We start from the raw sequence: 23,613 nt of genomic DNA on the forward strand, positions 1-23,613 counted from the left end.
TGCTTGAGTTCTCGTTTGCTGTCTGCATCTTTACCAACTGCCAAGCATACAGCATTTTTAATTGCAAAAGTTAAATATGTCTGTCATCTCACTGTGCTTAAGTTGTGGAATGTCGAAGACCAGCAGGTACGGTACTATTTTGTGTTAGTAGCTTGTTTTGCTTACAATCCAAATTGTTCTAGTTCTCTTGGAAACTTGGCATTTTTCAAAAGTACTTCCTTCTTACTCAGATTTCAGTAGAATGTTGTGTAGCCTGTTTTTTTCTGATATAGACAAATAAAGAAATGTAAACATTGCAGGTAGTTACATACTGCATTTCTGTATCTTGGCAAAACAGCTGCCTTCTGGTGTTGCCATTAAAATAGCTGTTGGAATAGCGAACGTTTGTGATTGTTGCTATCACTGATCTTGCATATGAAGGAAAACTGTTTTAGGACTAGAATTACAGAAGATTTATTCTTAAAACTAGGTAAATATCAAATAATGACGTAACAAGGATATATTAAATCATGCAAAATGTTCTGTTCTGGACTGGAAGCCAAAACAACCAAAACAGTCCATCTTGAAGAAACAACATACAAATTTACAAGGTTGATGTCCAACATTTTCTGGCAATATAAGTGCACGCTTTTAAAACACTTGAAGGATGTCTCTTAATGATTTTCTTTTCAAAAAAATCTTATAGAAAATAGAACGGTGGCATTTTTGTGAGATTTTTAAAATGCATACAGCCTGAAAAAGCTAGAGAACCATATTGCTTCAGGACTAAGACCCTGAGGTTGTGTTCTTCATCTTCCTCTTCCCTACCTCCCTCACATCTTAAAACGGGAAAGTAGGAAGTGGCCATGTATATTCATTAACACTTAATAAAATTTTGCCTTTTTACCTTTTGTACACCAAAATTCACAATAGCATAAACGCATATGAATGTGTTTTGGCAGCCACTGTTCTCTGTGGAAGTTTCTTTATTCATTGTTCAAAATGTAATCTGCAAAATCACAAGTACCTTATTCTTGCAGTATTTTATACCTGTATGATCACACAGTCATTTGCTGATAATAATAAGAAATATTCCAGTGGCTTCTGGAGTTACGGCTGCTCAGTTAAGTAACTGGAATGGATGTGCATTTTGTTAATTAAGTCTACTTTTTTCTTCACACTGTGAGAATTTTTCTAACAGTGACACTAAGAAATGAAGTGCCAGGTAGTGCTTAGCTACATAGGAAACAACTTGAGGAAAAGTAGTCATGATTTTTGATACACAGGAATATTGAGCTTGGAAGACTTGTGTTTGTTTTTAGGACATTCTGCATGTAACTGTGTTATCTAACTAAAAATCAATATCACTTTTTTTTTAGGGGGGAAGGGAGAGGTGGAAAGCAGAAAGCAATTACTGTTTGTCTGCTGTGAATACTGACACATCCATTCATACCTATGTTTTGCTGTTACAACATTTATTTTCTTGATTGTTCTGCATCCATAAGCCTATTGATGAAAGGCTAATACTGTATAACGTTTGTCTAAACCAATATTTGCCAGTAGTCACATCAGTTTGAGGTCATTGTTCTGACGTTGCCTAGATGGTAAATACTCTGCATTTTAGAACCCTACAGGTGCTATGTATGGATGAAGCAGTCTTTGGATTTTCTCCCCAAGACATAAAAAATAAATATATAGTTGAAGCCATTTGTTCCACTGTTATGTAGAACAAATATTTTGCTTACCACTACTGAAGTGCGAAGTTAGATTTCGGCCTTTGCTTCATAGCATCATTGATACTAAGGGTATCAAGCTCATTGCTTGTACGGTGGTGCTGACTTCCTGTCCTGAACAAATAGAGAGCCTTTGAGTAAAATACATCTCTTCAGCACTTAGGTTATTGGACAAAGTACTGCACGCAGAATAACAGTTTTCTCTTTTTACTTAAATTGTGCAGGATGGAGGCTTCCTGCCTAGAGCTGGCTTTGGAAGGTGAGCGCCTGTGTAAAGCAGGAGACTGTCGAGCTGGCGTGTCTTTCTTTGAAGCAGCCGTTCAAGTGGGAACTGAAGATTTAAAAACACTCAGTGCTATTTACAGCCAGTTGGGCAATGCCTATTTCTACTTGCATGAATATGCAAAGGCCTTGGAATACCATCACCACGATTTAACTCTTGCAAGGTAATCTTATGTCTTTAACCATGTTCTCTGTTTGATCCCGTTCTTGTAGAGATGAGCAGTTGGATGTTCATTTGCCTACCAAAACCTGCTATTAATAGTAGATAATGAGTGAAGGAGGTGAGGGCAGAGGGCTGGGGAGTCTGGGAGGTGACTTGATGGCCCTTTAACCTGGGAGCTAATGCTCAGCCTAGCACCGTAATCCTAGTACTAACTGAGGCCTCACCAGGTTGTGGATAATTAAGTAGCTTCTTTAAATCCTCCCTTTCCTGTTTCTAAAACTCAGTCTTTCTGGCTGTCTTGTTTAATAGACAGAGCTCATTCATGTTTCTCTATGTAAAACTCACAGTATAATCCTCTTAAGTCTAAAACTACTATGCATTTCATACACTATTTATGCATCTGACTTTTAATTAGTATTGATCCAAATAAAGACGCAAGCACCTAATGTGGAATTTAACCACAATTTAGGCAAAAATCTATTCTTCCCACCCCCTTTATCTGTTCAAGTGCTGTAAGCAGAGAGGTACCTAAATTCATTAAGCGTCCTTGTGGGAACCTGTTCTTTCTGTTGTGTTTTTCCCCAAGTATCCGAGACTGAGTGGTTCAAGTGGCCATCTTCTGTCTTGATCTTACTTAGAAGCTAGAAATGTAATATTTCCTTTGAGCTTTCTGGGAGACTGGTAGGTCTGGTATATAATGTAAGAATGATAGTCAAGTCAAATGCAGAAACAGTTAAAACTATTTGTAATCCTGGGACAGTCTTTCTGTATAATCATTAAGAATTGTATCCACGTTCTCTTCCTAGAAGAAATGATGTTTTTTTCTTTTTTGATTTACAGTAGGTAGGTCAATACCACACAAACTAGCAGTTGCACAAACAGCACCAACAAAATCAAATGTTTCTGTAACCACAGAGTGAACTGTATTTATGTAAATTCCTTTTAGATAGAAAATGAACTGAACACACACACCATTTTAATTTCTTTCAATAAATTCCTTGAATTGTCTGCCACGCATTGATCACCTCCTTGGTTTCAAATTGCACACTGTTTACTGGGTACTTTTCTGCTGCCATTTTAGGACAATTGGAGATCTACTGGGAGAAGCTAAAGCTAGTGGGAATCTGGGCAATACCTTGAAGGTACTTGGAAACTTTGAAGAAGCTATTGTTTGTTGTCAAAGACATCTGGATATTTCCAGAGAACTTAATGATAAGGTAAGAAGAATTGCTTAGGAATCTGGAAATAAACTCCTAATATAGTGGTGAACCTTGTTGTATTGGTAATGAGTGTGCCACCTTTCAGAGGGAATTGACTATTGCATATTCAAATATTCCTTCCTGACTGTAAGAATCTGTCAGATGGCTGTTTGCACCTAGAAGTCTACAGTATCCGGATTCTCAAATATTTTTTTAAATTTAATTTTTAATGATAATTGGCCTCAACAATTATTATGTGTCTTACACCTCAAAAGGGAATAATAGGCAAAACAATTTGATTGAGGCATGTGACTGGGTGGGAGTAACTTGGGCAATGAGAGCATGTGTTGACAAGTAGCTACCAAACCTCTTCTCCCTTCTGTGGATTGTTCTAATTGCTATTGTGACACAAGACTTGAAGCGTCCTGTTGATACCTTATTTTGTTTTTGCTTTAGGTTGGAGAAGCTAGAGCACTGTATAATCTGGGAAATGTTTATCACTCTAAAGGGAAAAATGTAGCTTGTGCTGGGACTTACGATCCAGGGGAACTTCCAGATGATGTGAAAAATGCATTACAAAAAGCTGCAGATTATTATGAGTAAGTAGCAGCTTTAAATGTCAGTGATTGAGAGGGTGTGATTGATCATCTGCCTTGTTAAAATATTGAGAGGTTTGTGGTATCACGAACTAATGCACCTGTGATTTTTTTTTTTTTTCCCTTTAAACTGGAGAGTACATTATTGTTTGTTAAGCTGTCATTTTTGGTGTACCTCTTATTACCTGGCATGTTCTTTCTCTATGTTAGAATTCAGCATAACTCTCAGAACCAGGCTGAGACGTATACTGCATATAATGTAGCTGTCTCGCTAGAAATGAGCGTGCCAGTGTAAGAATGCAGTTAAGTTGGATATCTCACAGCAAATGTTTCCTACTCAGTGGAAAACTTGTGTTGCATAAAGGCTATTAAAATAGGACAAGGTATAATACTCTGCTTTTATTTAAATGGGAAAAAGATTTTTCATTTGTATGAGTGATTATAAGGAAAACGTAACTTAGAAGTCACTAGTCTTCGTCTTGTCCTCACTTCCCCCAAAACAGAGAGAACCTGGCGATAGTAACAGAGCTGGGTGACAGAGCAGCGCAAGGACGTGCCTTTGGAAATCTGGGAAACACACACTACCTTCTGGGCAACTTCAGGAGTGCAGTTTTAGCCCATGAACAGGTACTGCAATGTGCTAATAAACAATTTTGTTTGTTCTTGTAAAATATCACCAGTTGCCACAGATTTTATGTACATGTAGTTTTTTGGATATTGTCACGAGATTTTTAATGCATGCTTTAGATCTTAAGGGTACAGCCTCAAGTCCAGGCTGTTCTTTTCAAGCATTGTTGGTCTAAAGTATAGATAAGGTGCAAAATCTTTGAATGTGCATTTTTGTATGCAAATGCATGCTATGAAATACAAAACGGAGTAATTAATGCAATTCTTTCACATTTTTAAGCGTCTCCTAATTGCAAAAGAATTTGGTGATAGATCAGCGGAAAGAAGAGCATACAGCAATCTTGGAAATGCCTACATATTCCTGGGAGAATTTGAAACTGCTTCTGAATACTACAAGTTAGTTGACTGCTTACAAATCTAGTTTATACCTCTTCTTGTACAGTTAATTTCTGTTGTGCCTAGTACTTTAGCTCACTGTAGAATAGCCATCTCTTCAAAATATATTTAGGAAAGTGCTGCACTTGTTTAGCCAAAAAAAAAAAAAAAAAAGGCAACAAAAACCCAACAACCAACCACCCAACATTTTTCCCTACTTATCTATTCAGGTTCTTTTAAGGGAGATGCAGTGCTAATCTTGTTTTGTTACTTTAAATATATTCTTCTCAGCACAGTAGACATCTTTCTATTGAGATACATTTGTTTGCCTTTATTCTAGAAATAAGCATTCTTGTCTTAGCAAGTTCTGGAATGATCTGAGTAAGTGTAATACACCCAAGATAGGTACCTGTCCTAGGTACGCTCAGTAGCTGGGGCTGGTGGTGCATATCGACATGGTTTGACACATTTAGTCCGTATTTGTAATCAAGATCTTTTCCTTCTTCTCCTAAGATTTTGCAAGATAGTAATTTTTTAGCAGCTAATTTACAAATTGTCCTAATTTGTTTAACTTGTGCAACTGATTTTTAGTTGTGCAAATATACTTTTCAAAACTTCAGTGATTTTTTGAGGTAACTGACTTTTTTCTTTCAGGAGGACATTACAGCTGGCTCGACAGCTTAAAGATAGAGCTGTGGAAGCACAGGCCTGCTACAGCCTTGGAAACACATACACTTTGCTTCAAGACTATGAAAAAGCAATTGATTATCACTTGAAACACCTTGTGATTGCTCAGGAATTAAATGATAAGTAAGCCCTAAGAGATTGTTTCATGTATATGACACTTAAACTGAATCCTGTTACCTCCAACTCCGCTGTCGTTGTTCTGTAAATGACATCTGAATTAATGTGAATTCCCTACAACTTGTTTTCAAATGGAGAGGAAAAAATACTTGTGAAAGGATTGTGGCTAATGAATCTGATATGAAAGGGGGATTGATGATTGGATGTCTCTAAATCTTCTTATGTTGGTATCATCTTTGTAAAGTAAGCACTTTTTTCCATGATTTGATAATATAATAATAATTTTGCATACCTTCCTAAGAATACATCTCCTACTTTTCCACAAATGAAGAAAACAGTAAGGGGTGGGGAAGGGAGAATAATTCAGTAGTAAATAATACTTATTTTAAAATAATGACTATAATAACTTCTACACCGTTTTTGTAATATTGGGCACAGTTTGTTTGTTTGTTTGTTTGTTTGTTTTTGTTTTTACAACTTGTAAATGCACTTTTTCTAATTCAGGAAGCAAAATTTGTGAAGAACAATAAGGTTTGCAATCTGAGGCAAAGAAAGGAGGTTATAAAATGTTCCATGCCTGTAAAACTGAAAAGAGTAACTTAAATGTTTGCTGTATATTTAAAAATTCAAGTTTTGATGAGATTTGTTTGTATTTATGATTATGCCAGATCACAGTCCTTTAATTACAATGCTTAGCGTGGTGGTGGAATGGTTTCTGAAGATAGTCTTAATTGTTCCTGGCACAGTAATCTGGTAATAGCATGCAAACCCGACCCCTAGCGTTCAGCGATTATTAGGAGATAGCCTTGAAGATGTTTCTCTTCTGCAGAATCGGTGAAGGAAGAGCGTGCTGGAGCTTGGGGAATGCATACACGGCTCTGGGAAATCACGACCAGGCTATGCATTTTGCTGAGAGGCACTTGGAGATTTCAAGAGAGGTATGATGTTCACATTTACATACATTGGTTGCCTGGTTTTTGCTCTCACTTAACACAGTGATGTTACAGAGGTGCGTCTGTACACGTGATTTTGAATAATGGAAAGGATACTGAATAATTTCTGAGATACTTTATTCAAAGTTTCATCAGCCATATGTCACTGCAGTTGCAGCCTTAGTTCTGTTGTCACCTCCAGTAATGTCAGCAGGGGATCCAGGTTATTAGCCTAGCAGAGGTTATTACAGGCTTTGGTTTGAACCTTTTAGTTTTTGTGTACTTCATGAAAAAGGTGGTCTCAGTTTTCAGCGAGGAAAATTTTTTTCTCTCAGAAGTCTGGGGGCACAATGTTTGTATTTATATACGTATATATTTCTTTACAGTAACAACTTCTTATTTTATTTGGTTTGCAGGTAGGAGATAGAAGTGGAGAACTCACTGCTAGACTTAATCTCTCAGATCTTCAAATGGTTCTTGGATTAAGCTACAGCACAAACAACTCCATGATGTCAGAAAGCCATGTGGTAGATAACAATTTGAATGGTGTGTGCTTTTTTTCTGAATACTTTTGAACAGTAAACTTCAAAATGATTCTGTTATTTGCATTGTTTCTGACTACAGATGCTTTATATTTTTACCAGAAAAAAAAATAAATTGTTTTTGCAGTATGCGACCCCCTCGCTTCCTGCATCACCTTCAGTTTCTAATTGTTCCCCGGATTTTTTTTTTTTTTTTTGTTTGTTTGTTTTTTATTTGGGAGATTTGCCTACTAGCTGCAAAATTGTCATTCTTTTTTTCTTCCAATCATTTTTGGAACATGGGGTTAGAGTTAAAGCTGGTTCATTGATGTTCCTGATTGAATTGAAGGTCCTTGGCTCCTCTCTCTGTCCCGTAAAAGCAGCTTACACACCTTGGATCAGTGTGGTTTTTAAAGCTGCTTTTACTAGTGATTATTTATCCTGTGCTGAGTTTTGGAACTCAGAATTGCTTGGACATGTGATGAAAACTGCTACAGCTTTGAAGGTGACACAATAAGTCTTAACGATAACAAGATGAACTTTCTTTCTTGAAGGTACCAGACCCAGAGTAGGACGCCGACACAGCATGGAGAACATGGAACTTATGAAATTAACACCAGAAAAGGTTGGCAATTTTCTTTTTGTTCTGCTGGCGAGACAGCAAAAAAATCTAAAGGCTTCTGTAAGGGTTTAATACTCAAAATTATGAATGTAGTGTGCATCAAAGGAATTCCTTTCATCTCCTTTTCAAAAGTGTTTTGAGGTTGATGCAGAAAGTGTAAAAGTCCAAAGTTTTAGCTCAGCTGCTCTGAACAGTTTTCCTTTGGGTGCAATCAATTTACTTAAAATACACGTAGTGTGTTTCACTAATAAATACACTAAAATATTTAATGTGGATTTTTATTATCAACTAGTAACATAGTGTTGCAGCTTATTTCTTATAAAGGTTTTTTTTTTTTTTTTTTTCAAGATACTCACGTGGTAGGTTCCAAAAACTCTTTCCATAAATGTCTTTGATATATGGAACGTATGACACTAGCATTATGGTTTGGCTATACAGGGATACCACCTGCTTGGAGGTGGAATGTGCGTTGATCTTTAATAAGCTTTAGAAGTCATTTCATCGGGGTAGGCAGTATTGCTGAAAGATTTGAGATTGTGTTCACACTTTCTGATGTAGGATCAAGATTAAAGGGTTTATTTTTTGTGCAGATATTATAGCAAGTTTGTTAGTTCTGGATGAAATTATTATCATTTTTATAGATAAAATATTTATTTTAAGAGAATTCTCTTTTATGAAAATTCTTTCAGGTTGATAAAGCTATCCATTGTTATCCAGTGAAATTAGATAGCTATTCCTGTTTACTCTTGTGCTGATATTTTTCTCTCTTCCTCTCCAATCTTCACTGGGAATTCTGTGTATGTAAAGGACTACATAGAAAGCCGATTAAATATCTAGGTTTGTTTCCCCTTAGGGGTTTGTTTTGCACTCATGCTTTGTAAAAGTTATAAGAATGGCATATTTTGAGTTGACATGAACTCGAGTTCCTGCACTGCAGTCAGCAAGGAAAATTTCAGCAAGTTTGATTAAATGCACCACTTGCCCATATTTTGGTCAATAACAGTACTAACCTGCTTCAGGTAACGAGATATCAATAACCACACGTCAAGTGAATAGAATTAAAAACTGTCTTAGTGGTTGGATAAAGTAAATATTGTAAAGCTGCTTCATTTTGAGGAGGAAAATAAGAACTGAATAAGAGGTAGCCGTAAGTGATCAAAATTAGGAGGCTTAGTTTCATGGGTCTTTTTTTTTTTTTTGTAGGTTCAGAACTGGAACAGTGAGATTCTTGCTAAACAGAAACCACTCGTTGCCAAACCTTCAGCAAAACTGCATTTTGTAAATCGACTAAAAGGCAAAAAGTACAAAACCAGCACTGCTTCCAAAGTTTTGCAGGATGCCAGTAATTCTATTGATCATCGTCTTCCCAACTCTCAGAGGGTAGGTTTGAAGAGCTGTGGAGGTGACAGCCTTTACTTATCTTGGTTTGTCCAAAATTATGAAAAACACATTCCTGCAGATGTCCATTTCACTCTTACTTGTTTACTTGATTTAAACGCTGGGGCTCTGTAAACTGAGGGGAGAATCTGGCAATCTACATCTGTCTCCTGGGTGGTGACACCTTTAAGCTTTTTCTACTGTTGGAACATTTTTTCCAGGTGGATTTTCTCAAGTTACAGGTCAGCTTACACATACATTTTATATTAAGAGTTTCTCACAGACCCTGCTTTTCCTAACTTAAAAAAAAAACGTAGCTTTTCTGATTCAGATAGCGGAAGATATTTGACATTTTTTTAGGTTATTGCACTCTTCACAGAAATCAGTTTAAGAAAAAAAAAGTCATTTGATCTTGGTAAGAGAAGACAGCTTTTGACCACAGACCTAAGGAGCAAATGGATATTGTTCATTGCTGTTGTTCTTGTTTTCTCTTTCATGGGCATCTATTTGGGTTGCTGGTTGATTAGTGGCTGAGGAGGAGTTACTCCATTTGTACTGATAAGAGTAATATTTTGTTGTGTTTCAGAGAACAAAATGTTTCTAATAGATTTACCTTCCAGAAGTGTTTGCCATATTATTAGCATTTCTTATTAGGCTAAATCTCTGTCTATAGAAATGGATGACTAAAAAAAATTAGCTTACTGGATTTCAGTTATCAAACACATTACTGGAATGAAACTGCCACACAGTTGTCCTGGTTTTAGGTACCTGTGAGTTCAAAGTACCTCTATTTTTTCTCTCCTCTCCAGAGAAACAGTCGCGAGACAATGGCAGATGAAGGATTCTTTGATCTGCTGAGTCGATTCCAGAGTAACAGGATGGATGATCAGAGATGCTACTTCCAGGAGAAGAACAGATTCTCAGCTGCTTCAGTAGCAACATCCTCTACTCCAACTAAAACAATAAGAAAATGTAAGTTTTAAAAACAAAATCTGTAGCTTTTAGTTCCTGTCAAATGACACCCTAAAAATGTATTTGAATGGAAGGGTGCTTACTTCTGGCCTCATTTGTTTGTCTTCTTCCCCCAGCCTTTTCTACTTCTGTAGTCTCACCCCACACAGATGAATTTCTAGACTTACTTGCCAGCTCCCAGAGCCGCCGCCTAGACGACCAGCGCGCTAGCTTCAGTAACCTACCTGGACTTCGTCTTAATCAGCACAACAGTCAGTCAGTCCTGGGGCACTTGATGGCAAGTAACAACAGAGAACTAGATGATGACTTCTTTGATATATTGATAAAATGCCAGGTAAGATTCAGAGTCTTTTAGGGTTTGATTTGTGCATCATAAATATTTAGTGTCTTCAACTAAGCCTCTGTGCTTCTCATGTGTTTTAAGATACAAATTGATTTGGTGGGTAAGAACGTAAATACATACACATACATGCACAAATACATACACACCCAGATATATATAGTATGTACGTGTATATATATGTTATCTGATGAAGTATCTAGTTTAGCAACTTGTCTATTTACTTTTTTGAGTCAAGCAAAGAATCTAGAAATTAGTATGATAAATTCTGTCTCTTTATGTGCACTATGTGTAGCAAATCCGTAATACACCTGGACTGTGCTCAATCAGAAAAGAATGGAAAACTTTAAACTTGTCATCCAGTACTGCTGTTACTGCTTTATGCACATAAGCACAAAAGAGTTGCTTATTTTGAGACTTACCTCAAAGACAACTCTATTCAAGGACATGGTTGCAGTCCACAGCCAGACCTTGTAAAATCTGACCAGGAGCTGACAACTGTGTGAAATGAACACAGAAAGAAGCTCAGACGTTTTATGCAAACTGCTCTGTAACATCAGTACATTTAAATCAGTCTGAGTTTGAAGGAAACCTCTAAGTATTGCTTATGCTAATTGTACTACAGTGTAGCTATTTTTATTCCCTGTATAATGAAAGGAAGGAAGGCAGCTGTAAAAACTTTACTGTTCTAGTAAAGGTGCTAAGAAAAGGGTAACAGTCCTAGCCTAAAGAGCAATGCTGGTATGTCAGAAGACAACCCTGTTTTTGGTCATATGAGACTAGAACTAATAGAACTAACACTGAAATTCTTCTGGCAAAAGACACTTGAATCATGTTTTGCAATAGGAACAAGAACTAAATTGGGGGTTCTGTTTTCTGATACAGTTGGAGGCACCATTTTAGCTATGCTTGCAATTTTAATTAGTAATTTCATTTGAGAACGGTTAAGGCTCCAAAGCTTAACTATTAAATCATGTAATAACTTTTAATCTGGGAAAAACAAACATTCAATCATTTTTCATTTATAGCGTTCACTTATTGAAAGACATATTTTCCTGTAAATATGCAGCTTTATTGCCTGGTCTGTCTACAGGGCTCTAGACTGGATGATCAAAGATGTGCTCCTCCATCATCTGCAAAAGGACCAACTGTACCAGATGAGGACTTTTTCAGCCTGATTTTGCGATCGCAAGCTAAGAGAATGGATGAGCAAAGAGTCCACTTACCCTCTACTATAAAAGGACCGAGTTCTAGCTGAGGAAATTAACAGGCTCGTACTGTACACTAGTGTCTTAGGAATCAATTATGTTTGTTGGAAAACATACATGCCTTTTTACAAAAGACTTTAATTAGTAGTTTTGTCTCCTTTCTAATCATTTTTGTATAATAGCAGCATTGTGTTCATGACCAGTAGTTGGCGTTGCCACTGTTCTTTATATTGGCAGCTACTTTTAGCAGTCTGAGATACTGATTACTGTATCTCCCTCTGAACTGCTCTAGTCTATGAACATTAACATCAAGGTATTCTCAGTGCTGATGTGTGGATTCTCCCACATCTAGCGTTAAGACCTAAGTGTATATGCTCTTTTTAAAGAAAACTTGATTTTTTTTTTTTTCTGATTTATACCTCCCTGGAAAACAGTCCCATTTTTCTTTTATAATTTTTTTTTAAAATAAAAGTAATTGTGAAATAGCTTGAGAACTTAGTCTGTTTTTGCTTCTTCCAAACTTTCTACAATCATGATTATTTAAAAAGGAAAAAGTATTTCAAAACCCAGTTTTACTCCTCTTTGAAACAAAAATCATATTTTAAAAATATGCTGGGTTTATTTTGGCAGTATTTAATTAACTTAAATATAAAACTACACTGAATAATGTAGGAAACAATCAGAAGACTATTTTAAAGATGCGCTTGTATCTAAGTATATTAATATATTAACTTCTTTAGTGTACGTATATATTTATAACAGTATATTTATTTAACAGCTATCAGTGCTGTTCTCTAGATTGTACATTTCCACCACCACTAGCGTTCTACAGGGCTGGGTGGTATTTGGCAGGGGCTACCATGGACATCAGGTCAATTCCTCCACTAAATCCATTTTAAGCATTACAAACAACAACCGTATCTATGCTGCTTATTACTTGACCTGAACTACTTCTGAAAAGACTATGCGCTGTGCTGGGGGTTGCTTGAGAACAGCAGATCTAAGTGTTAGTGCTCACCCGCAGCGGATACCTGTACTGCCCCAGTGTAGTACAGGGCTCTGGAGAACCCTGAGGTCTGTGCGCTGTTTTAAGTGCATGACTTCAGTTAGAAGTCAGTGATTTAATGGCTAAGGTGGCAAACTGCTTACTTTGGTTATTTATAAACTAAGCGTTCTTCATTTTTAATTCAAGTATTATACCCATGGAGAAGAATTGACAGTTACTTTTAGCATCAGAGTAAAATGGCATTTTAAGACTAATAAAGTAGACAACTGTTGAAAGTTTTACAGACATGCTTCCGTAGCCTTCTAAGCCCCTGAAAAACTGACCTCTACTGAAACAATTTCTTTTTCTTCTAAGGAGAAATGCCAGAACATTGCTCCAAAATCAGGTGTACCATGATTTTAGTGAGTTCATCTTTGGTACTTGTTCTTGAGTGCTTCTTATTCCTTGTTCAGCTTTGAACATCCCTAAAACAACCTGATACAACATCAGTTTCTCACACTTCTGCCCTTGATTTCAAGATGTTCCAGAACTGAGCTGACTAATAGCACTTCTATCTACTGAAAACTGATTTTAAAGAATATAAAACAAGGGTAGTCCTTCCTGAGACTTCTATTTTAGCTTCAATTAGTCTTACATGAATTATGTGACTATCAAAAACTTTCTTCAAGCTGTTTTCCAATTATCTGATTAGGATTATGTTTGCTAATCACAGCGCGTCAGTGTTTTCCTACCACAGGATACCTACTTTTACTTGAAACTTGTGCCACAAATTGGATTTCAAAGAAGCCAGCCACCTGCACAAAGCTGTTCTCTTGGCTACTTAACGTTGTGTTATCCTACTTAAAAGCATAATTATTTCCAGTTCCAGCAGTATGTACACAATCTCAATTTTTAACCCCTGCCTCACAGCTACGCTTACCAATGCTCTGACCAACGGTGGGTTCTCATCAGCTTACTGAGCTCTCATTTAGAACTAAAACATTTCAGAACTAAAGCAGAACTCGTTAAGTATGGGACAATTAAAGATTAGACAAAACTTACAGCAGAGGCTGCGGGTTCCTCAGTCTCCTCCTTCCTGGGTGTCACATGTACTGCTCTTTTTCTTCTCTTCAAGTGGCCCCACTGTAGAACTTGCTCCTTCTAGGTTTTTATTAGGATCGCAGTTTTCGCCAGTCTCTTGCTCTGCTTTGCCTGTCGATGGTTTTTGCTGTTCCACTGCATGTTCTTCAGTAACTGTTGTAGCCGGGGCAGTTTCTACTCTACAGACTTCAGACTCAGTGTGCAATCTCTTCTGTAAAAATTAATAATAAGCTATTAACCAACAAACCTAAACCGATGGTGTCCATTCCTTCAAGTGCCTCTCAGCTCGAGGGCAAAACTCCCCCAGATCTCCTAACTTTTAAGTATGATTGACTGGTATCTTGTTTTCCCCGCTTGGGGAAACAGCGCATGGAAATAAGCACAATCTAGAGTACAAATCTGTTTTAAATTTTCTGTAATTTGAAGGAAAGTCCATTGGGCTTTTTTCCCCTTCCGTGAGTAATCTATATTCTTGAGGCTGGAATAAGTACTGTCTTACAGTTACAAGTACAGAAGATCTCTCAAAACAAGTGAAGTCTCTCCTACCACATACTCTCATTCAGTGGTTTCCTGACACAGTTAACCGTCACACAGTATTTTTCCAGAACAAAATATGCCCAAAACAACCTACACCACATCGTTCTATAGGGGAACAGGTACCTCTCCTCACAAGGCCTGGGTAAGCCTGTTGTTTAACCACGTTCTAGCACACAGCACGGAAATCTAGCAAACTTAATCCCAGCTCAAAGACTAACATACAGCAGGGGCTGTTTTTTGAGACTCTTCTACTTGCGCGTCTGGCTCACTGCTTGCATGCAACATGTCAGGGTTTCTGCTGCCATTTCCAGGTCTCAGCTGAGCATCTCCTCTGTCATAAGCTCCTCTATAAACGTAAGGAATCTTCTGTGAATAACAGCCATCCGAGGTACTCCCATCATATCGCCCAAAGTCTATTTTCTCCTGTTGACTGTCAGGTGGAGGAAGCGTCCTCCTCTGAGAAGACGTTATATATCTTATGATAGGCACGGATGATCCTGCACCATAGCAGAAAGCCTAGGGGTGGGAAAACAAAAACAAAACTGCAAACATTTGCAACCTACAGGTTTCACACAGAATTCAAAGTCACAAACCTGAAAAGCACTGAAAGAAAAGCATGGATGACCAGAATGGCTGCGAAAAATTCAAGCTCACTGCAGTCTGACCACCCTGCAGGAGCTGCCAGGTTGTAACCCGTCTTTGGTGCCAGGAGTTAGAGCCTTCGGCACCTTCCTTAAATTATGCACAAAATGCCAATTAGATGCATCACTGTGTAATGATACTTAACAAAAGGGTACATAATTTCAAATAAACTGTCAGAGTCTAGGACTGTAAGCAGTTTAATGCTATTTTATCCTACTTGTGCAATGGGAAAGTGATGCAATTTCAATACAAACTTAAGTTATTTTAATAGCTAAACCAACTGTACTTACAAGGAGTACAGTCTAGGAAAAATATCCCTTGTAGAAATAATTTCATCTGTGCTATGAAATCTGTTCATCAGCACAAATAAGCAGTAATTAATAACAATACTTAAGCATAAAGAAGTTTAGTATATAAAAATAAATGAGAGCTTTTAAATGTAAGAAATGCATACAAACCAGGACAGCCAGAGCCATAATAATTAGCACTGGAATCTGCAGAATCAGTGGTATCTCCTTCATAAGCGCCTTGATGAATTCTCCAATGCCTTGTCCCACGTGCTTCAAAGGCTCAGTTACAAAGTTGGTGAAAGTAATAGCCAATGCCTAGAGAAACACAACCCCAAAATAATGTTGTCGCTGCTGACAGACAATCACACACAGTCGCTTTGGGTCTGGCACGTACCTTTGTTGGTGGAACCAGCAGAACAGGATTCACTAGTAGTGTTTCATAGTACTTCTGGCAGGGATCATCCTGAAACGTCCACTTACTTCTGAGCCATTCTGTAGTCAAAGCAGAGATGCGTTTTTACTACTTTTTAAAAAACACATTTTATGACATCATCATAATACAGAAAGTAGCATTTCAACTCCTAATGGAAATCTTCTAGATATGGTTCAAAGCCCAGATTTATTTTTAACAATCTGAGATGAGCTTGGCAATGTAGCTTATCCAGACATAGGGATGCAGGGAAGGATGGAAGGAAAGAGAGAAGAAACTAATGTTTTTCCATGTTTGGTCAAGAAAGTTCTCTTTATTGGAAGAATTTAGAGTCCAGAAGTCACAGAATAAGAAGCACGACCAATGGAAACACTTGTTATCTGGCACATTTTGTCCACAGTCACTGAAACAGAAGTAATGTTGAATGTTACCGCTTACTTGCCAGGCTGCAAGTTATGCAGAAGAATGTTCGTGCACCTCGTACATTTCAAGAGAGTATCTTAGATCTAAGCAGAAAGTCTTACTCCTTCAGACAACTTTAAGTCATTTATGACACCAGTGTTTGTTTCTGTAGTTTGAATTCAGCACAGTCATACCAAAACCCACCAAAATTTGACATACACAAAGCAATCCCAGCCACTACGTTCCAAGAAAAGACCACAACAGACACTCATTAAGAGTTGCTGTCATTAATCTACCTGCTATACCACTGGATAATAAATAATGACCACCAAAAAATTCAACCATCTCTGTATAGCAATGGAAGTAGAGTAATTGGTTGCAAGATAGGATTTCCGAACTCTGTTGTATTCACATGCCTGAAAGATGGAAAAAAACCCTTTGATTCTGCCATTCTATCTTTGATGACCTGCACTGAATGGCACTGGGGGTGGGGGAGCTGGTGAAACACTCATGGGCCAAGTTTTATAGGAAAAGAAGTAACCCCAGGACAGGACCTAAGAACATTTTTGCCATCGGCTCTCCTTCAAAGGCCTAGCAAGGAAAGTCTTGTGAAATGGAAAAATGGTAAAACCACATAATCATGTATTGCTCAAGAACATTCAGTGTACTTACAATTTATGAAGAAATTAAGAGTATTTTGGGCACAGTTACTGAGTACTTTGGGATCTTAAAAACTATCACAAAACAACGAAACAAATATTTACCAATAAGGCTCTCCCTCCAGTCCAATTTCTCAGCACAGACGTTATCAAACTGCTCCATTTTAGCAATTTCTGCTTGGTGTTGCGCGAAGGCCAGCTGCAGGAGAATCAGAAATATTTGTAAAAAATAAAGAGAGAAATGCCATCATCTGTAAAGACTTAAGATTCATTGCACATCTGAAAAAGCAACATTCCACAAGCGAAACCCCATTTGAAGTTTCTTTGCAGGGACAAAACTAGTTTCAAAACCATTGACTGCTTCCACCACCAATCTTCCTGCCGTCAGCAGCAACACCCCTGGGACAGCTGCAGCCCACAAGAGCTTTGCAGCCCCTGGGCCAGCGCCTGGGCTGAGACCCATCCCCGCGGCACCGCAGGGTGCACAGGCTGGGTGCAGGGGCACCCAGACCCCCAGAGCCCGCTCTGCTGCGGCCAGCACAGAGCCACCTGCACAGAACGCCGCCTCCATGCAGCACCACGCCATGCACCTGCATTTAGCGGGCACGGCATAATTACTTGGGTAAATCTATTTTTAAAAAAAATGCTTCCTAAAGCAAGTTAAATTCTAAGTACTTCTTGGGAATGGATAAAAACCTCCCAAGCTGGCTACCTCTGATTTATTCTCCGAATGGAGTCTGAATTATCAAAACAGTAAACTTCAGTGTTCAAAGATGTAAATCCAGGGCAAAAGCAATCTGACATCATGCTTCCTTAAAGTGTTTCTGGATTCAAAACAGAGACAGCTGCTATGAAATTACTTATTAAAACATCAGTTTCTCTTTATGTTCTCTTTACTTTTTTTAATCATTCCATTAACATAAACACCCACAAGTCATTAAAATTTTGCCTGACAGTTTGCAGCTGATAATCAAGTAGAAGAAGTTAAGGCAAATAATCAGCCGAAAATTTCTGCCATCATTCAATGACTCAAACTAAGTCCTTCGCACAGCGATCCAGCCCTGTTCGAGAGCCAACCTAGACCCTGGCACCTCAGCTGCTCGGCAGTTCTGACGAGCTGCAGTGAAGTTCGGATGACAGGACGTGTCCTAGGTTTTGTGGCCAGGCCATGACCTAGTAGGTCAACTTCCTCCCGTTAAAACCAACACCACTGTACAGCCGACTATGTTATCACCATGCGTTAAGCATTTGTCTCTGTCTGTCACCTGCGAAATACACTTTCAGGTAGGGAATCTTTGAAAGCAAAGAAAACTCAGCACTTTTTCATAAGACTTCTACCAAGCTCTACCAAGCTGTGTCACGGAACAGAGCTCCTTGCCCACGCAGTGACATCACCATTCTACTGCGCTGTGAATTTTGTGCACCTTTGTGGCAGGATAAAAATCGGCAGGGTTTCTTTTGTTCTTCTTTAAGCCTAATACACCTGTCAACATACAAAACACAGCCTTTCATCTCCTCTTGTATTTTGCAGTCAACTGAATAACCTTAACTCCCTCACAACTGTCGGGTTTTAAGCCTAAAAGCCATTTAGGTTTCAAAACAACTTACTTTATATAAGTAAAGCCAGTTCCATGCAAAACTGATGAGAAAGCTTATTAATAAAACACGTTTCAGCTGAACAAACCAATGAATACGTGTCCACAGCTCCGTAGCTATTAAAATCACAATGCACACTAAGCACAAGAGTATCTGAAAAAGAAGATAGGAAAGAATTATGATCCAAATTTTCCAAGCTTGTAATCAGGACATCTGAAAAAACTGCCAGCTTTCATTTTTACCAGCATCACTTACACAGAAAGTTCGGAAACTTCTTGTTTTCATAGCATATCTGTTGCAGCACAGAGCAGGGAAGTGTCATGGCATTACTACCAGTCTTACGTTTCGATTGCTCTTTTTTTCCTTATGATATTTTGTTATGGCTTGTATCACATTACCGAGCATAAGTTAAAATCACGAAATCGATATCATCCAACACTTGGCTGTTGGAGTGCCTGCTATGAACCACAGAACCACTGCAGCCAACTGCCGCAGTTTGGTTAAGAGGCCACATTACAGTTTAAGTACCGGCAGCAGGACTTCGGGAAGCACTGTACAGCCTTTTTCCATCTCAGGACTCCTAAGAGCAAAGTTACAATGTGGACCACTTGCTTTTTTATTTGGCTTCCATGAACTACCTGAAAACTAGACAAGCTTATTCTGTTTAACATTTTCTAATTCCATTTAGAGAATATGACGTTTTCACACAGTCACACTCTTCTCTCCAACACTAGACAATTTTTTTCTACTCAATTCACAACTCTAACCTATAAAACCTAAGACATCAGATATGTGCTTGTTTCAATAGAAAAGTGCTCCAGCTCCTGCAGGAGCCAACAGCTACAGCATCTATTTGAACAAGAGGCAAACTGGAAAACGAGCAACTTGTGCATTATAAATGTAAGTGATGAATGATGAGAAACTAGTGTAAGGAATCACACAGCCACACAACCCAGATATAAAAGAAAGAAAAAAAATGCGTACCAGAAAAAAAAAATTGCAATTCTACAAAAAGAAATTCAGACCATGAAAAAAAGAAAAAGTTTAATTCTTACTTTAACTGACTAAATCACCTCTACCTTCAGCAGCCAAGAAGCAAGAGTGACTCACTGTACGTACGATGGAAGGAGCTGATTTTCATGTGGAGTTAAGACAGTATTGTTCATTAGCTAGACTTGCACAAAGAAACTGGAAAAAAAAGTAATTAAAAAAAATCTATATATATACCTTCCTTCTTCTCTTACCATAAACATATTACATAAATCAATTCCAAAAGTGTCTTCAAAGCTCCAATGCCAAGCTTTACCATCATGGTGCTTAAAATTGATCAAAATGTCACTAAGGGCATCATCCACAGCCCCTGACTGCCACGTTTCCTCATTGAGAAACCTGAGGATTTCCAAATACGTCTGTTTTGTAAGGATGATCTCAGCATCGTAGTGCACACGGTCCATGTCTTCCTCAGGCTGAGTTAAAAGCAAAACAAAATGATGGTCAGAAGTTGTCTTCTGGGAAATACGTGGACATATGAAAAACCGTATCGCTATGCAAAATCTTGATTACAGACCCTCGGCATATACCAGCCCCTTTTTGTGGGCTGCAGGATGAAGACACGGGATAGGGAGCCCACTATAGCTTTATATATAATCCCTCTCCTCACACCTATAAATCATGAACTCAACTATGTTGTTCTCTTTTAATTCTTCTGCAAAAAACTAAAAACAATGCAGCATTATTAAAATTTTACAATTGCTTCTCATTAATAGGTATTAACGATTAATGCATTGTGTGCGCCCCTGAACTCGATCATGCCTGGGTAATACAGATAGAAGCCACTAAGCACGGAAATAAGAAATTTTACATTGCTAAGTATAACGTTCTTTTTTAAGATATTAATTTTGCTAATTGCTAAAAATTTATGCTTCTACCTGTGAACAGAAAAAATAAAGTATTTCCAAAGACAATGTAATGAATAAAGTAATGAGGTGATTCTTCTACGCAGACTCTAGGAGCTACTACTCCTAGATGGGCAGTGTGGAGAGTCTAAAACAAAGGCATAAAACCAAATGAACAAACAAGATCATGCTCTCTCCAGTTTAACAACCATTGAAGGGGGTGTTACAGTAGCTGCACCCCAGCAACAGATACCTGGATACACATTCTGAATTCACAGTCTTCCCTCAGGTGCTTCACAGATGAAGTGGCAACTGAGCAAACAGCGGTAACTCTAACAGCAGTACCGGATGCACATACTTGTATCATCTTTTTCTTAAAATTAAAATGAAGGGAACTGAATTGTAAAGTATGAGAGAATAAATAATCAATACTTGTTAACTGTGAAAAACAAAGGAAGTGGTAATATGAATTCAAATTCATTTTAAAGCAATACTCAGATACTTACAAGGCCAAGTTTTCCAGCTTCATTTAGAATCTTATTCAAGTATCGCTTAAAAATATAAAAGCTCCGGCTTTCCCGTGATTTGGCATTCCTCTTCTCGCATTCTGCAATCTACAATGTAAAGATGCTTTTACTTGTTTGTTGCTCAAACCAGCTCGTTTGTAGGAGATAAAAAAAATACCACCAAGACATGACACCCACAGTTAATGGAAGCGCATTACTTGGGCAATAATCCCATGATTAGCACCCCAGATAAAAATCACATGCATTTGCTAAGGTGTACGTTTCCATACTGCTGCTGCTTTCCATGGCTTTGGCCAAGTCGGAGGGGTTTCAGCTCTGGTGATAGCATAGTTTGAATACCAGCCTCAGTAAGACGAGAAAAACTTAAGATCTGGATCTCCTTAACTTTTAAGTTTCTATCCACACATACTAAGTCAAACACTATTACAATTACATTTCACACTGGGTCTCCAGACAGATGAGGGAAGTGGGTCTTGGTAGCTACACAAGCATGACTGCATCCTTCTGAGCTCAGGGAAGAAGCAGAGCGGGGCACTTACAGGACTTCTGAGAGCTGCCAACATCACGGAATATGGTTGGCCACAAGTGCACTCTTTACACCAACAGCCCACCCCTTAAAATCTTACAGAACTGAACAGCTCAAACAGAAGGTCAGGTTTCCTGGCTTTTGGCAGCATGGAGTAACACCACCACCACCACGTTTAAACTGTCAGCGCCGAACAGCACGCAACTCCTCCTGACTTTGTTACACCTCAGAATGCTTTACGAAACAGGCCTTGGTAGGCTGAGCAGCAATTTGGAATTAAGTTCAAATCACTTCTAGTTTTTCCCCTAAAGTTACATGAAGAAATTCCCCCTGTATAATCCATGATCTCTCTCAAGCTGTGCCAGCAATTCACCTGCTTCACCTGCCTCTGCATTGTCAGAAAGCACGAACTAGAAAAGACCAGAAAATATTCTGAAGTTCCGTCACAGACCTTCTGTTGCAAGGAGTCCACTTCCCTGAAACAACTTGGTAACTTTTCAGTGTTGACTGTATCCACTGTCTTATCCTCAGGATCATAATAGTTTACCTAAAATTACAAAAGAAGAACAGTTTGTCAATATGCCACATTGCATTCTTACGGTCAGCTTTTTTTAAAAAAAAGCAAAGGGGCTAAAAGCAGTGTTGGTCTTTTCTGCACGTACTCCCTCAGCTATGTCCCGCTGCCTCTCACTGTTGTTCTAGGCGCCATCCAGAGTGACAATTGCTTTATGCTTATCTAAATGCATGCTGCCATCAAAAGGAGAGGTCGTGCCCTTTCCTCCCCCACCTGCCCTTTCCCCTCCTCTGAGTGTTGGTGAGCACATGAGCCCACAGAGCATCAGATTAGATATCCGACCGGCTAAAAACTGACTCAGCAAGCACACGCACCGTTTCAGCCAGATGAAACTCCCGGCCCGGCTGGCCATGCAGCCTGACTGGGAGCAAACACCAAGCTACGTTCCTTGTTGCATGCCCTAGCCTTCCTGTTCCCCTTCGCCCTGAAACAATGGCCCGTCTCCTCTGGCTACTGCTCAGCTGCAGTCTTAGCAGTGCTTCTTCTACACGACTTGGTACGCACCTTGAGGAAAGTCTCCAGCATCACAGAATTGAAGGCTCAAAGCCTTCAGCATCACAGAATTAAGCGACCTCACTAGAACACATCACCTGATAGGAAGTTTTGTTTCGGCTGCACAGCCTGCCTGCCTAAACCCTCTCACTGTACAGCAGAAAACTAAAATCTCACTGCAGAGCAGAAAATAAATTCCTGAAGGATTATTCCAAAGCAGTCACATTTCTCCCTTTTTTCATGGGAGACAACAGTAGAAATCCTAATACCCTACCGATGAAAGTAGAAGCAGTTGGGCAGCAAAGTTAAAGACTCCAAGGCTTGCTGCTGAACTTTACAAATGCTAAGGACTATCAGCTGCAACTGAGGTAGGTGCAGGCTGAGGGGGAACTGTGGAGATGATAACGTAGTCTGCAATTTTTAAGCTATATAAAACTAAGTTCTGAAACATTAAAATAGTATTACTCAAGACTGCAAAGCCAAACTTCAAAGAATGACAAAATAAAGGGTGCCTGTACAACCAACTGTGGCTTACAGTGCCTTGCGTGCCCGTGTACCACAGACAAATAATACGCATCCCATGATATATACATACAGCCCCCCATGCAAGACAACTTCACTTTCTCCAAGTTATCTTCCCATGTCTCACCGCCTCCAGATTCACAACATCCTAGCAGTACAGCACTCAGCCCCGGTTCTGATCTTCCTTCTAAAGATTCCAATGCCCCGTGCCATAAAACTTTACACAACTTACAAAGGGCTTTATTCCTGTATTACTGGGGAACTACGTAATTCAAGTCAAATGCAACCGTTAGCTTCAGATCTTCCAACTTTTATCGACTAAACCTATCAAGGTATTTAACACTATACTTCAGAGACTACCAGGAGCTGCTTAACCCCGCAGGTCTCAGAGAAACAACCGCAGAGCCACAGCCTGCACGGGTCACTTGCCCACCACCTGTAAGGAGCTAAAGGCGTACTTTCTGCGCCTTGATCAGCGCATACCAGAAACGCAGCAGTAAAAGGCCCTAAGCTTCATAACTACAGTATATCACTTGCTACTTTTTTCTTTCAGTTTTAGTACTAGACATGCAATGATTTTCTGTTTATGGCTTGGGATATAACTTAACAAGGCGATAAAACAAGCATAACTCTATCATTTATAAATAAATACTACTACACACATTACCTGTTACTACAAATAGCGTCTACTATTACACAATTCTA

The 23,613-nt window shown here is 38.7% G+C and overlaps 2 protein-coding genes across 3 annotated transcripts in view; one reads left to right on the forward strand and one right to left on the reverse strand.

The window, feature by feature from the left end:
- GPSM2 (G protein signaling modulator 2) overlaps positions 1-11,865 on the forward strand; it is a 25,544-nt gene extending 13,679 nt beyond the window's left edge. For both annotated transcript variants that reach the window (XM_035332908.1, XM_035332907.1), the window contains 13 exons: positions 1,937-2,158; positions 3,239-3,374; positions 3,813-3,955; positions 4,456-4,579; positions 4,860-4,975; positions 5,609-5,764; positions 6,588-6,696; positions 7,107-7,236; positions 7,766-7,836; positions 9,037-9,213; positions 10,020-10,182; positions 10,299-10,516; positions 11,616-11,865. In XM_035332908.1, coding sequence (XP_035188799.1) covers positions 1,938-2,158; positions 3,239-3,374; positions 3,813-3,955; positions 4,456-4,579; positions 4,860-4,975; positions 5,609-5,764; positions 6,588-6,696; positions 7,107-7,236; positions 7,766-7,836; positions 9,037-9,213; positions 10,020-10,182; positions 10,299-10,516; positions 11,616-11,780 — 1,929 coding nt within the window. In that variant the 5' untranslated portion in view covers position 1,937 and the 3' untranslated portion in view covers positions 11,781-11,865. The remainder of the gene's footprint in view (positions 1-1,936; positions 2,159-3,238; positions 3,375-3,812; positions 3,956-4,455; positions 4,580-4,859; positions 4,976-5,608; positions 5,765-6,587; positions 6,697-7,106; positions 7,237-7,765; positions 7,837-9,036; positions 9,214-10,019; positions 10,183-10,298; positions 10,517-11,615) is intronic.
- Positions 9,543-22,029, reverse strand: CLCC1 (chloride channel CLIC like 1). Its single transcript, XM_035333361.1, has 11 exons — positions 22,012-22,029; positions 21,772-21,867; positions 20,774-20,881; positions 19,617-19,838; positions 18,385-18,525; positions 16,882-16,975; positions 15,680-15,777; positions 15,454-15,600; positions 14,576-14,869; positions 13,778-14,027; positions 9,543-10,164 (listed from the first exon to the last, which is right to left on the reverse strand). The coding sequence occupies exons 1-10, from the start codon at positions 22,027-22,029 to the stop codon at positions 13,797-13,799; spliced, it is 1,449 nt and encodes a 482-aa protein (XP_035189252.1). The 3' UTR covers positions 9,543-10,164; positions 13,778-13,796.
- Positions 22,030-23,613: the final 1,584 nt, after the last annotated feature.

This window comes from Oxyura jamaicensis, chromosome 8 (genome assembly GCF_011077185.1).
Source record: "Oxyura jamaicensis isolate SHBP4307 breed ruddy duck chromosome 8, BPBGC_Ojam_1.0, whole genome shotgun sequence".
NCBI lineage: Eukaryota > Metazoa > Chordata > Aves > Anseriformes > Anatidae > Oxyura > Oxyura jamaicensis.

What these genes read in the sequence shown, in the direction of transcription:
- CLCC1 (XM_035333361.1), bottom strand. An exon ending in CTGGAGGGAGAGCCTTATTG is followed by an intron (nt 15,778 to 16,881) that starts GTAAATATTTGT and finishes CTTTGACTACAG; the next exon opens with AATGGCTCAGAAGTAAGTGG. An exon ending in TTATGGCTCTGGCTGTCCTG is followed by an intron (nt 14,870 to 15,453) that starts GTTTGTATGCAT and finishes TCCCACCCCTAG; the next exon opens with GCTTTCTGCTATGGTGCAGG.